A 14,307-nucleotide genomic window follows, 5' to 3' on the forward strand; every position below is an offset into this window, starting at 1 on the left:
TGGGTGGCTTTGGAGCCCCGTGCTCCTGGCTTGGGATGGAGGGAGAGAGACAGAGACAAAGGAAGGAAGGGGGAAAGGATCGAGTTTGTACAAAATCAGGTGTACGAGGCAGCACTTTATTTTCACTTTAATTTCTTTTTAATGGGATGATTTAGCCGCTCCTTCCTCTTCCAGCAGGTCTGGGGCGCGGAGGGGCGCAGAGCGCGGCTCCCAGGGCGGAGGGCTGGCGGGGCGGGAGCGCCGTCGGGCCGGGAAGCTTTGATAAGCAAATGCCGGGGCGCTCTCTATTGGCTGCTCCTTCACCGCCAGATTTTGACACAAATAATCAGATTGAAAATCAAGGAGGGGAACAGAAGAGGGAAAAAAAAAAAAAACAGAGAGAGAGAGAGAGAGAGTGAGAGAGGGAAAGGGGAAAAAAAAAAAAAAAGAGAAGTATCTACTGGAGCAGAATCCGAGGTTGACAGAGTGGAGCCGGTCCCCAGAGAGGCTGAGTGAGGTTCCCACCAAGACCCGCCACCGACCCGGACGCCAGGTGAGGACTCCATCCCAGCCTTTTCTTTTTAGATTTGCATGTGTGACTTAGGTTGTTTCCAGGCAGGTTCCCGGGGCCCTTCTGCAGTCATGGGGAGAATGAGGTGGGCTCGGAGATCTCTTCCATGGGGCACAGCTTTCAGCGTTTGAACCCGGCCGGGGAGAAGGCAGTGAGAGGCAGAGCCCGTATGGGAATTACGCCCTCTGCCAACCGTGCATAAGTACCCTTTCCAAAACCCCATCGGGTCTGCCAAGGATCATCTGCATGTGCGAGGTCATACCCACACCCCGGATCTCCCGGGGACCTGGCCAGAGCGTGGGGTGACACTCCTTGAGGTGCCTGGCTTGGGTGGGGGGCAGCTTGGGGCACCGACTGGCTGTGTCCCCCCCCCCAGCCCTCTGAACTTGCCTTGTCTATGAAACAGGAGTGAACCCCAGTTCCTGGGACACTTTGAGAGTGAGTGCCCTCTCATCCAGAGCCTCGTGAGGGGAGAAGGGAGAGTGCCTTGTCCACTGCCCCGGCCCCCAGCCTCCAGGAACGAGACGGCTGTAGAAGAGCACATGTCGTCTCAGTCTTTTCTACCTAACTTTGGAGAAAAACCCAAGTTGAGAGTCTGGGCGTCTGGGGTGAGGTCCCCTCTCTACAACAGGGTTTGTTAAGGGGGAAGGTGGTCCCTAGAATCGCTGTGGGTAGCTGCTTGTGTACATTTTTCTGAGAGAGTCTGAAGTTTTCACGAGTCGCCTAGAGGGGGCTAATGAATTTGCAGGCTCCGAACTTGGCTCTGGCACGAGCTAACTGAGCTGCACCTGCCCGCGGGGCTCGTGCCTCCTAATATTTCTTCGTAAGCAACGGACGGGGAGAAGATTTCAGTCTTAGTGAGCTGGCAAGTTTCTCGTCCTCGGAGGTGGTACACAGGGGACCCTTTATGTACGGAGATGTGTGAGATGGCCTTCCAGCTCAAGATCTGGGGGTCGGTATGCTGGTTTCCCTGCAGAACGTTCCTGGGGAGCATCAGAGACCCCCATCTGGGTTGCGTTTGATGGAGTTAGTCAAAACCAATGCAGAACATTTTCTCGAGGTTTTCAGGAGGGTGGGTGGGGTGGGGGTCCTCTTGGGGAACCACAAGGACTCCCGACGTGTCTGGGGTCAGATCGACTCCAGGAAAATAGCCTAATCACATGTGATCTCGACCCTTTTCGGCCACAACAGAAAACCTCACCCTCCTTAATTTAGAGGGAGGTTTTTCTGTTCATTCGCTCTCAGGCATTCAGACCGACGGGAGCTGCTCCAGTTCAGAGAGGTTGGGGAAACGTGTTGTTCGCTCATTTGTGTGCTCGTCGTGGTAAAATGCACGTCACGGGAAAGCGACCGTTTCCACCATTTTTTGAGTGTGCAGTTCTGTGGCATTAAATGCATTCACAATGTTGTGCAACCATCACCACCGTCCATCTCAAGAACTCTCTTCATCTTCTCAAACTGAAACTGCCCTTTCTGTGTCTGTGAATCTGACTTCTCTGGAGACGTCGTATAAGCCGAGTCCTATGACATTCGTCCTTTCGTGACTGTCTTATTTCGCTTACACGTGCCCTTGAGACCCATCATGTTGTGGCGGGTGTCAGGACCTCCTTTCTCGATACGGCTGAATAGTGGTCTGTTGCATGGAACAGCCATATTTTGTTTGTCTACCCCCTGCTGATGGACAGTTGGGTTGTTTCCTTCCATCTTTTGGTTATTGCGAACAGCGCCGCGATCAATTTGGGTAGACAGGCATCTGTTTGAGTCCCTGCCTTCCGTTCTTTTGGGTGTAAGCTCAGAAGTTGGTTCACTCAGGATAATTGCAGTCTCTCAACGTAAGAGGAAGACGGGAGAAATGCTTGCAAATTTCAAATGAGAATAATGACCGCTCTCCGCGCGGGGCCCCTAACACCGCCCCGGACCCATTTCCCCTGACTCTTACCTGGAAAAGGGTTTTTAATTTTTGTTTGTGTTTCCCCTTGAGTCACGTCTTTAAACAGAAAGGAAGTCTGAAGTGTCCTCTATCACTGACTCTGAGAAACAACAGAGTCTTACCCAACCCTCCCAAAAAGGGAACCCGGGTGATGAGTTTCTCAGTCAAGGTAGGCCAGTCCCGCGTTGAAGGTCAACAAATTGTGCATGGGATTTTAGAGCAAAAGGGAAGTTTAGAAATCTCTTAGTCCAACGGTCCCTTTTGAGAGATAGGAAAACCAAGCCCCAGGTTGGAGGCTGACGTGGTCAAGCTCAAGGTCGCAAAATCAGACCCAGCCCCACGGGAGGCCCGAGGTGCCTCGTCGTGGGGAAATCACAAGGCTGCGGCTCTGCGTCCGCCTGGAAGTAGGGGTGTGGGGCTGAGATTCTGACCCCGGGGTCGGGGCACCCTCTATCGGGATCGAGGGTTTTGGACGAGATGTTAACACCAAGTCTCTTTCCGGAGGCCGATACCATCAAGACCTCTGTTTCATGAAGAAATCTTAGGGTTCTTTCACAATCTCTGCTCCAAGCCCTTTCTCAGAACCGTCGAGTGAATCAAAACGGTGTGGTTGTTAATTAACTACAGTATAGGTGATTGGTTCCTGTTTTTTTTTTTTTTTCTTTTAAACTCAGCTAACAGGGGCCAAAAGGAAGTTCTCGCGGTGTGTTTGCCCCCACGGGCGCTTAAAGGCTGGGCCATGAGGCTGGCTGTGCCTCCCTGCCAGGCTGAGCTGAGAGAACTTTCTGGGGAGGGAAGGGGAGGAAGCTGGGGACTCTGAGGGGATCACCAGAATGGGCCCTGAGGGTCGCCTTCCTCCAGCCGGGGACCCTGCAATCTGGGCCCCCCTTGCTCATGCACTTGTGCTGTCCTGGGTTCTAACCGGTTGACCTCTATGGGGTCCTCAGGCTCTGAGCCCAAGGGAACACCAAAGCTTCCTGAAGGAAGTCTTTCTCACCTGCTTCTCCACTCAAAGCTCTTCAGGAACCCACGTGGAACTTCTGGGTTCTGAAAAAAAACAGAGGGATCAAAAGAATTGGATTCCCCCCCCCCCCCCCATCTCGCCCCACCCACCAGCCTTCCCTGCTCCAGGCGGGCAGAACCACAGATGCCCACGGGCAGAGCCCCGGGCCAGGAGTTCAAGTCCCAGCAGAACAGGAACACCGGGCCTGGACAAGCCACTTTCCTCTCTCAGCCTCAGTTTCCCCCTGTGAGCCTGGAAGACAACCTTGTCCCCAGTGGGTGTCAGTTTGGTGACATCATGCACACCAGGGAGCTTCAAATGCCTTCCTTAGCGTATGGAAGGAGTTCCCTCTGCACAGAGTAAGCGCCCGCCCGATGGTCTGACGGTCAGGAGCATAGAAGCCTGGGGGGGGGGCGGCCTGGGATCTGCTGGGGATCATGAGCCAGTCTCTAAGCCTCCGTTCCTCCTCCGAAAAATGGGGCAGTAGCAACTCAGCCCCCAGGTCAGAATTAACCGAGCTAAGGCCACACAGATGCTGGCCGCAGGAAGGATCTCCTGGGATTCCAGCACTGAAGCTTTAAGGCCTGCCTTTGGTTCTGACTTCCTAATAAGATACTATATAAAAATAATAAATCATCTTTGATGGAGAGACCATGGTCCTTTGGAGGCCTCCGCCCCCCCCCCCCCCCCCCCCCCAAAAAAAAAAAAAAAAAAAAAACAAACCAAAACCCAGTCCCCACCTCCCCCTGTGTGTGTGTTGGGGGGGGACCCCCGCTGGCTCTGCCTAGGGTCTGGCCTCCGCAGGGGGTTCCTGGGGCCAAGAGTTAGAAGGGGAAGGAAGGGGGCTGTGAGGAGCCCGGGCGGGGGAGGGGGAGGGGCAGGAGGAAGAAGACTGTCCCCGGGAGATAAGGCCACCGCAGGCTGCCCGACAAGCCTGGCGGGGGCCAACAGGCCAGGCAAGCCTTGTGAAGGCAAAATCTGACAGCTGGACGGGACCCCAGGGCCTTCAAGCCCCACCTCCTCGTTTCAGATCCCAGAGGGAAGGGCCTGGAGCATGTCCCTGGTCCCGGTCCAGGGCTCAGCCCTCTCCTCAGAGTGTACCTGCTTTGGGCGGGGTACTGGGAATGCAAATGGACAGGCCAGGACAGGATGTGGGCTGTGCCTGCCTTCCTGAAGCTTCTTCTCCCATGGGCTGAGATGCCACCACCTGCTCTGTGCTCCTGCAGCCCAGGCCCCACGCCAAGCACTTTGCACATTTGTTTGCAAGGAGGTCCTTTCTGCTCCAACAGTCGCAGGAAGGTGGGTTGCCATCCCCATTTAGCAGATCTGGACACTGAGACCTACAGTGAGGAGGGCAGGGCCTAGGATGACCCGGGAGCAGAGGGGTCTCTCCAGACTCCCGATGCCCTGGGGGCTCTGGTGAGGGACAGGCAGGCCTGGGCACAACTGGGGGGGGGGGTCCGTCTCCTGCCTCGTTCGGGGTCCTCCCTGGGGGAAGGAGTTCCTCCCTGGGCCTGCTCCAAAGGCAGGGCTCCAAGCTGCTCTCTCTAATCTCCCTCCTCCCAGCCGGTTCCTTGCCTTGGCCTTATCACCCAGCCCTGGCTGTTGTTGGAGCAGCTATAATCCTTTTCCCGCGCTTGGCCCTGTGGTCCCTGCAGCCCTCCGTGGCTGCTGGCCTGGGGAAGGGGGTTCCTGCTCCAATGCCCGGGAAAGGGACCAGCAGAGGAGCCACCGGGAACGGCATTGGCAAAGTATTTCCTGCGCCCCTGCCTGGGCATGGCATGGGGGTGAAGAGGAAGGAGCCGCACCCAGATGCTCTCTGTCTCCCAGGAGCCCTCAAGGGAAGCCGGGAGCATCAAGGTGTTCTGGCTCTGCCGCTCCCCGACCCCCGCCCGGGGCCAAGTACAGGTCCCTTACTGATTTGGGCCTCGTGTCTTCCCCAACCCCCTGGCCGCTGCCCACTGCTCGGTTCCTGCAGTTGGCGGACGTTGGCCTCCTTCTCCACGTCCGGCCTCCCAGTAGGGTGCACTGGTGGTCTTCTCCGGCCTTGAGCCCCACATGCAACTCCAAGCCTCCCCTCCACCCCCATGCAGAGAGAAGGCTCCTCCCTCTCTGGGCCCTGGACTCCGGGCCGGGGCCATGGACAAGGGGCGGCCCTGCTCTGGCTGCATCGGCACCAGGGTAATGCGGATTTGCTATTGGGGTGGCCCTGATGCAACATGCCCGCCCCCCCCGTCCCCTCCGTGGTAAGCACTGAGCACATGAGAGACCCAGTGCCAGGCACCTGGATGCCATGCCTTACAGAAAAGGCAGTAGGCCCAGAGAGGTTAAGCATCTGCGCCCAAAGCACACAGCGGGTGAGCCGAGATTCTAACCCATGAGCATCTGACTCCAAAATCTGCACTCGGACCACCCCTTTCCGTGGCCTCCAAATGCAGACGCCACAGGAGTGAAATTCAGCTTTCTGGCTGCGGGGCCCACAGGGGAGGCACCCCTGCCCTTCCTCCTCTGCTCCCAGTGCAACTCAGCGCGTGTGGACAGGAGCAGGCTGACCCTGGGGGTTTCTAGAAGGTGGGTGTATTACTGCAAGGGAGCAGTAGGGGAGGGAAGGTTAGGATTTCTGCCATAGGAAAGTACTAGAAACCGGGTGGCTTAAACACTCAATTCATTCTTTCAAGGTTCTGGAGTCTAGAGATCCAAACTCAAGGTTTCAACGAGGTCAGTTGCCTTCTGGAGGAAGGAATCTCCAGCTTCTGATTCGTGGATTTGAGCCCCACGTCAGGGTCTGAGCTGACAGCATGGAGTCTGGAACCCACTTGAGATTCTGTGCTTCCTTCTCTCTCTGCCCCTCCCCCCCACTCTCTCTCTGTTTCTCTCTCTCCCTCTCAAAAATAAATAGACATTACAAAAAATGGGGGGGGGGGGGTGCCCTGGGTGGCTCAGTCGGTTAAGCATCCAACTTCGGCTCAGGTCATGATCTCACGGTTCGTGGGTTCGAGCCCCACGACAGGGTCTGTGCTGACGGCTCCACGCCTGGAGCCTGCTTCGGATTCTGGGTCTCCCTCTCTCTCTGCCCCTCCCCCACTTGTGCTCTGTCTCTCTCTGTCTCTCAAAAATGAATAAACGTAAAAAAAAAAAATTAGAAAAAATTTTTTTTATCCGCCAAGACCCTATTTCCAAATGAGGTCACATTCACAGGTTCCGGGGAGTCATGAACTTTTTTTTTTTAATTTTTTTTTAATGTTTATTTATTTCTTTAAAAAAAATTTTTTTTTTCAACGTTTATTTATTTTTGGGACAGAGAGAGACAGAGCATGAACGGGGGAGGAGTAGAGAGAGAGGGAGACACAGAATCCGAAGCAGGCTCCGGGCTCCGAGCCGTCAGCACAGAGCCCGACGCGGGGCTCGAACCCATGAACCATGAGATCGTGACCTGAGCCGAAATTGAGAGTCAGACGCTCAACCGACTGAGCCACCCAGGTGCCCCAGGGGTCATGAGCTTCCGGGGGACACTATTCAACTCAGGACAGTGGGTTCTGACTACAGGAGGCGGCTCCAAAATACAGAGAATGTTGTCCTCTTGTCCTTCCCAACTGTCCTCGCCCTCTCTCCGTGCAGGTGTGGGGTGTGCGCTCACAATGCCACGCTCCTTCCTGGTAAAGAGCAAGAAAGCTCACACCTACCACCAGCCCCGCCTCCAGGAAGATGAACCCATCTGGCCTCCTGCCTTTAGCCCTGGTGAGTCAGAGCTCCCCTGCTGTGCCCACCCGGGGCTCCCTGTCCCCCGTGTTGGGAAGTCTGCAAGCAGGGGGGGCACGGCATATGTTGGTTGAACGAATGAATGGCCCCTTGGGATGACGGAAGCTTCCGGATTGGAGCTGGCCCTCTGCAGCTGACATGTGGGTCCTAACCAGAGTCAGAAAAGATCTAGGGCTGAGCTCAGGTGCTCAGAAAACGAAGCCCGGTCCAGGAGTTCTTCTTCTGGGTCCCCTTTGGCCGCAGCCCTGCTCCCCGCATCCTGGGGCCCGGTCAGGCAGGGCCCATGCGCATGAGCAGCTGGGGACAGCGGCAAATGGGTCTCTGGGTCCCCATCATCTTGGGAAGGGTGTCCCCCACCCCACCCCCTGCTCCCTCTGGACTGCCCAGAGCTGTGGCCGGTGGCTCTGACGGTCTTGTCTCCCCACAGGCGCCAGGGACCAGGTCCTGAGCAACGATCCTGTCCTCAGCACCCTGTTCCCGAACCAGCGCCTGGCCTGGACTGACCTCAAACGGGAAACAGAGCTGGAACTGGACCAGAGCCTGACCAGGACGGCCTTGGTGCCAGGTAGGCAGGCTGGGACCCCCGGCCAGCCACAACCCCCACCCCCTCCCCACCCAACCAGTGCAAGTGGAAGGAAGGGTGGACGGGCTCTGGAGTCAGGGAAGAGCGACGAGTTCACCCGGATGCGATCTGAGCTCTCCAGCTTCTGCCTGGCCCCCTCTCGGACGGGGCGCTCATACCCAGCTGAGAGCTTCTGTGTGGTGGGCGGGCTGGTACAGGGGGTGAGGTGGGCGCTCTGCGGGTGCTGAGGGCGTGTTTCCGGGGTGAAAAGGTGAGGAGCCACAGTGAGGACCCAGGCCCGCTCCCACAGTAAATATCTGGGTTGCAGACCCAGACCCTCATGGTGAGGTCGCTAGGTGGGGAGGGGTGGGGAGTGGCGCCCAAATGATAAATAAATGAATCGCCACCATACATGTGTAGACACGCGTCCCGCTCTCCACAGAGGGCCCCGCTGTGATGCCCCGATCCCAGGACAGGGACTCCGACTCACCCCCGTTCTACAAGCCCAGCTTCTCCTGGGATGCCCTGGCCTCCTCCTATGGCCACAGCTACCGGCAGGCCCCCTCCACCATGCAGTCTGCCTTCCTGGAGCGCTCCGTCAGCCTGTATGGGAGCCCTCTGGTGCCCAGCACTGAGCCGCCCTTGGACTTCAGCCTCCGCTGCTCCCCGGGCATGGACGCGTACCACTGTATCAAGTGCAACAAGGTAAGCAGCTGGGGAGGGGTGGCGGGGGGGGGGGTGGTGCTCACGGGCCCTGCTCTGCATCCCCTCTGCAGGTCCCTGGCAGGGGCAGGCGTTCACAGCCGGGGGTTCCCTGTGCTGCGAATCTCGGGTCCTTTGGCGGGGTCAGGGCTTCAAAATGCTCGTCCCCATCATGGTGTTTGAGCCCTGACTGTGCGCCAGGCCTGTGCAAAGCACTTGACGCACCTGAGCCCTGGGATGTGGATGAAAGGCTAAGGTTCAGAGAGGTTGAATCACTTGCCCCAGAACACACAGTAAGTAGACGTCAGTACCAGTGGGCTGACTATTTGGCCTCTAGAGAGGGCCGGGAGGGACCTTTTACATGCTCCCACAGCCCCCATTTTAGAGACAGGAAACCAAGCCACAGAGAGGGAAAGGGACCTTCCCAGGACACACAGCAAAAGCCAGCAGAATCGGCAACCCCGTGCTTCCCCTACTTTATGCCCGTCTGTGCCTGGGCACGGAGGTGGAGGGGTGGGGGTGGCCTTGGGACCCCAGGCCCGGCTCCCCGTCCGCAGCCCCCCCCCCCCCCCCGCCATGGCCTCACGCTCTGCCCCGCCCTCAGGTGTTCTCCACCCCACATGGGCTCGAAGTGCACGTCCGGCGCTCCCACAGCGGGACCCGGCCCTTCGCCTGTGACATCTGTGGCAAAACGTTCGGCCATGCCGTGAGCCTGGAGCAGCACACGCACGTCCACTCCCAGGTAGGCAGCTCGCCAAGCACCGCCCCCCCACCCCCGTCCTGCTCTGTGCTGCCCCCAGGAAGCCTGGGAGCTGTGCCTGGGTCTCTCGCCCTGCCCCTGAGGGTGACACGGACCAGGGGTCCTTCCCTCCCCCATCTGGGTCCCCCAAACCTGCTCTTCCTAAAAATGATTACATGATATATATTTTTAAATTTGTTCTTTTTTTTTTTTCAACGTTTATTTTTTTATTTTTTGGGGGACAGAGAGAGACAGAGCATGAACGGGGGAGGGGCAGAGAGAGAGGGAGACACAGAATCAGAAGCAGGCTCCAGGCCCTGAGCCATCAGCCCAGAGCCCGACGCGGGGCTCGAACTCACGGACCGCGAGATCGTGACCTGGCTGAAGTCGGACGCTTAACCGACTGCGCCGCCCAGGCGCCCCTAAATTTGTTCTTTAGAGAGAATGTTTGTTCTATAATGCTAGTTATGTTACAGTTTCCCCAAAACTGTATATAATATATACAATTATAACAAACTTCACTCCCTGATGGACCAAATCAACCTCACATGCTGTTGGAAGAGGCTCCTGGCCCAGTGGGATTTCGGGGGTCAGAGAGATGTCTGTGACACAGAGAAATGATCCTGCCCTCTGGGTGATCAGTGCAGGTGTCCTCAGCTCTGAGGCTCTCGACTTCGAGAATCTTGGGGTCAGGCTTCAATGTCCGTCTTGTCCCACGTAGCCCTTCTTGAATATTCCATTCCAGGGAAAGCACCCGAAATGACCTGAGTTGCTAACACCGGAGTAAATAGAAGCTGAGGCAGGAAAGGCAGGATATGGTCATGAGAGCTTGTGAATGCAACATGTGCTCAGCTCTCCACCCTCCGAGGTCATGACTGCTGTTGTAATGTCCAGATGAGGAAACTGAGTCTCAGCGGGGACGGGGTGGGGGGGGGCGGTTAATGACTTGCCTGAGGTCATGTTGGCCTATAAGGGGCAGAAGCCAGAATGGGGCCCCAATAATACAGACCCTTAACCACAGTCCACGACGATGCCCCAGATCAGTCGGTCTATCAGTGAGTCAACAAACGCATGTCGAGGCTTATTTTGCATGGGATACTGTAAAGGTTCCAGGGAAAAACCCACAGGAGGCCACTCGGGCCCCATGTCTTGGCCCCCGTTGGAAATGCAGAAATGGGGGTCTCTGGGTCCTCTCCTCCAGGCCCCGTTCTTGAGGCCACCCCAACGAGTGTCCTGTTCCTCAGGGGATCCCGGCAGGGCCCGGTCCTGCACCCAGCGTGGCAGTCCCGGGTCTCGAGGCCCCGCCTGCGCCTGACCCCCCGGGGCCTCGTTTCCTCCGGCAGGAGCGCAGCTTCGAGTGCCGGATGTGCGGCAAAGCCTTCAAGCGCTCGTCCACCCTGTCCACGCACCTGCTCATCCACTCGGACACGCGGCCCTACCCCTGCCAGTTCTGCGGGAAGCGTTTCCACCAGAAGTCGGACATGAAGAAACACACCTACATCCACACCGGTGAGGCGCCCCGGGTTCCCCCGCCAAGCCCGCCCCTGCCCAGGCGCAGCCTCTGGGCGCCCCACCCTCCTCTGTTAAAAGGTCCCCCCAGTTCAGCCCCACCAGTTACACAGTGAGGGGGCGCCCCCCTCCCCGCGGAGGGCTGGACGCACGGTGCTGTTTAAGCACACATTTAGCGCCTGGGAAAAACACCAGGAAAGAAACAGCAAACGTGTGCTCTCTGGGTAGAAGTGAGAAGGGCGGGCGACTTTGTCTTTCATTCCTTCATTCCTCCAGTCATTCGCTCCCTGGCTGCTAAGCGAGTGCCTCTTTTGCACCAGGTGCTGGGCACGTTGACAAACAGGATGGACCCAGTCCCTGCCTGATCTCAGGGGGCGTAGGGGGTGACAGAGTTACAGTATTCTGGTCGGGGGGTGCAGGGGGTGACAGAATTGTAGTATTCCCATCTCCCTCTTATTTTTTTTTAATGTTTATTTATTTTTGAGAGAGAGAGAGAGAGAGAGCACGAGCAAGGTAGGGGCAGAGAGAGAGAGGGAGACAGCACGGAGCCCGACGCGGGGCTCGAACTCACAAACTACCAGACCGTGACCTGAGCTGAAGTCGGAAGGTTAACCCACTGAGCCGCCCGGGCGCCCCTCCTGTCTCCCTTTTGTAGCTCCTTTCGAGGGGCGCCTGGGTGGCGCAGTCGGTTAAGCGTCCGACTTCAGCCAGGTCACGATCTCGCGGTCCGTGAGTTCGAGCCCCGCGTCGGGCTCTGGGCTGATGGCTCAGAGCCTGGAGCCTGTTTCCGATTCTGTGTCTCCCTCTCTCTCTGCCCCTCCCCCGTTCATGCTCTGTCTCTCTCTGTTCCCCAAAAAATAAATAAACGTTGTAGCTCCTTTCAAAAGTGAACGTAGGCGGGCCGTGACATAACACATGGTGAAGTTCGGAGAGCAAATGCAGGGCACCGGGGCGGGGGGGTGGGGGGGATGGCCTGGCACCAAGGCCCTTGACCCCGTCCTTGCTGCCCGCAGGTGAGAAGCCACACAAGTGCCAGGTGTGCGGGAAGGCCTTCAGCCAGAGCTCCAACCTCATCACCCACAGCCGGAAGCACACTGGCTTCAAGCCCTTCAGCTGTGAGCTGTGCACCAAAGGCTTTCAGCGCAAGGTAGACCTGCGGCGGCACCGGGAAAGCCAGCACAATCTCAAGTGAGGCTGCACCCGCCCCCGGCTCTGGGCCAGCCCGCCCTGAGGTCCCGAGACCCAGAGGGAGGCCGGCCTCGTGCACCCCCCCCCCCCCCCCCCCCCCACCAGTCCCCTGGAGTCGGCACCGGACGGGAATCTTGCAGCCTGTTTCGAGACTCACGAAATTGCTGTGTGACCTCGAGCAAGTGGCTTTCCCTCTCTGGACCGACATGTTCCTGCGGCAAAGGGTGGGGACTGGGTCGGGTCTTTTCTGAGCTGAAGTTGTCTAGAGATCTAAGAGCTTGGGCGCCTTCCCCAGGGCAGAGCCCAGAAGGCCAGCGTAGCCCCCTGTGGACAGGGGGAGGCCGAGAATAGACCGGAACTGGGATCCACAGAGAAATCTTCCCCCTGCCCGCTGCCCTTTGTGCTGAGATCTGGTTTTCAGCGGGCCTCTTTCTGGCTGCCACGGATGGCCAGAGCCGTCTCCTGCCCCAGAGGGAGGCCCGACACCCCTCTGCTTCAGGCAGAGCTGCTGGCACTCAGCTGCCATGGGGGTTCCAGTTCTGCTTTGAGGCCACGGGGCTGGAGAAAACAGCAGTTACCGCCATCAAAAGCCCGTCCCTCTCAACTGCCGTAAATCCAAATAAAGACACAGCTTTATTTACATTTGACCCGCGTCTAACAAGTGCCTAGTGGGTGCGAGCTGGCTTTGGGAAGGGGTGGTAGGGAGCTTTAAAAGGCAGAGAAGGCTGGGGCGCCTGTCTGGCTCAGTGCGAACAGGATGTGCCTCTTGATCTCGGGGTTGTGAGTTCGAGCACCACGTTGGGTATGGAAATTACTAAAAAAAAAATTAAAAGCTAAAAAAACAAAACACACACACACACACACACACACACACAGAAAGCTGTGGAGTTGCTGGCAGACAGGTTGGGGGAACGTGTGCTCAGACCAAACTGGTGAGCACTGGAATAAAGTGTAAGAGGCCCTTGGGGCAAGGTTGCCGGGGAAGGGGGAGGCTAATGCCGTGCGAGCAGGTATCTGGCTGCTGTTAACGAATTACCGTGATGTTAGTGGCTTAAAACAATACGAGTTATCCTGGTGCGGTCCTGGAGGTCAGGAGCCCCAAATGACTCTTACGGGGCTACACCCAAGGAGCTCCCAGGGCCGGAGCCTCCAGGGGAGAGGCCGGGGGCCGCCCTCAGCTTGCGGCCGCTTCATCCGTCTCGAAAGCAGGCCTCTCTGACCCTTGTTTCCATCTCCTGCGTTATTCTCCTGCCTGGCCTCCCTCTTGTAAGGACGCTTGTGATCACATGGGGTTCACCTGGATGATCCGGCATAATCTTCCCATCTCAAGGTTCTCGACGTCATCGCCTTGCCGTGTGCTGAATAATGGCCCCCAAAGATGACACCCGCGTCCTAATCCCTGGAACCTTATATGGCAAAAGGGACTTTGCAGATGTGGTCCAGTGAAGCTTGACGCGGCCCTTCACTAGCTGTAGAATGTGACAGAGGGTCCTTGTCCATTGGGAGGATTCCCTGAGGCCGTGCAGCAGTGAGCAGGGCCATGAACGTCCTGCCCATCCTCTGAGGCCCGCTCAAATGCTGCCTCCTCCATGAAGCCTCCCTTGGTTATTCCAGCCAGGAGCTCTCCCACCTCTGAAGGCTGAGCTCTTTGGGCTTCCCAGCTCAGGACCCACTGAACCTGCAATGGTTATATGTGGGTCACTTTCCCCTCTGCCAGAAGGTATTCTCTGGGCTCCAGCCCTCAGCACCAAGCCCACGCCTGGCCCAGAGCAAGGGGACACTTCGGAATGAGTCTCCTCCAGGTACCGAGTGGGACCCAGGGTTCCCACACATCGAGTCTAACCCGCACAACCCTCTGCGAAGGAGGTGTCATTACCCTACACAGCAGGCAAGTGCAGAGCTGGGATTACAATCTGATTCAGGGGCAAGCTGGCAACGTCCTTCAAGTCTCTGTTGACCCTTCCTCCCAATGACGCCGGCAGAGGCTTCCCCCAGACCTCCCATCTGCTTGAACCTGTGGGGTCCTGAGGCCTCCTGGAGGATGGCAATCCCCCCTCCTAGGCTCTGGGTCTGGACAGGCAGGACCCCTCCACACTTCATTCCAGAGGCGTTTTCTGTTTACTGTAGCCAGAAGTGCCCTGGCAGGTGTATGAAGCAGAGGTAAGGGGTTGAGATTTGCATGGGAGGGTCGTCTGGCCTCCCCATCAGGCTCCCAGTTTGTGGGGTTTCCCAACAAAGTCTTGGAGACCACCTGCTTCCTCCTCTCCCCCGGTCCATGGACACAGAGGGACCCACAGAGGCAGATGGGCACGCCCAAAGCCGCACATGGGGGCCAGGCCTGGAATGGATCCGTGTCAGGGGCCAG

At 57.6% G+C, this 14,307-nt stretch overlaps 1 protein-coding gene across 4 annotated transcripts; it reads left to right on the forward strand.

The window, feature by feature from the left end:
- The first annotated feature begins 396 nt into the window (after positions 1–396).
- Positions 397–12,589, forward strand: GFI1B (growth factor independent 1B transcriptional repressor). Of its 4 annotated transcripts, XM_040482759.1 has the most exons (8): positions 397–532; positions 2,548–2,649; positions 7,102–7,221; positions 7,670–7,807; positions 8,247–8,509; positions 9,111–9,248; positions 10,490–10,754; positions 11,768–12,589. In XM_040482759.1, exons 3-8 carry the CDS (start codon positions 7,122–7,124, stop codon positions 11,944–11,946), a joined length of 1,083 nt encoding a protein of 360 aa, XP_040338693.1. In that variant the 5' UTR covers positions 397–532; positions 2,548–2,649; positions 7,102–7,121; the 3' UTR covers positions 11,947–12,589. The 4 variants fall into 4 exon arrangements, with proteins under 4 accessions (XP_040338693.1, XP_040338692.1, XP_040338694.1 ...); XM_040482758.1 differs by lacking the exon at positions 2,548–2,649; XM_040482760.1 differs by lacking the exon at positions 2,548–2,649 and having other exon boundaries at positions 10,589–10,754.
- Positions 12,590–14,307: the final 1,718 nt, after the last annotated feature.

This window comes from Herpailurus yagouaroundi, unplaced genomic scaffold (genome assembly GCF_014898765.1).
Source record: "Herpailurus yagouaroundi ecotype Mexico unplaced genomic scaffold, PumYag 160, whole genome shotgun sequence".
Lineage (NCBI taxonomy): Eukaryota > Metazoa > Chordata > Mammalia > Carnivora > Felidae > Herpailurus > Herpailurus yagouaroundi.

Coding starts and splice junctions, on each gene's coding strand:
- GFI1B (XM_040482759.1), top strand. CDS start 7,122: ATGCCACGCTCCTTCCTGGTAAAGAGCAAGAAAGCTCACACCTACCAC. Junction 7,222..7,669: donor GCCTCCTGCCTTTAGCCCTG/GTGAGTCAGAGC, acceptor GTCTCCCCACAG/GCGCCAGGGACCAGGTCCTG. Junction 10,755..11,767: donor ACACACCTACATCCACACCG/GTGAGGCGCCCC, acceptor TGCTGCCCGCAG/GTGAGAAGCCACACAAGTGC.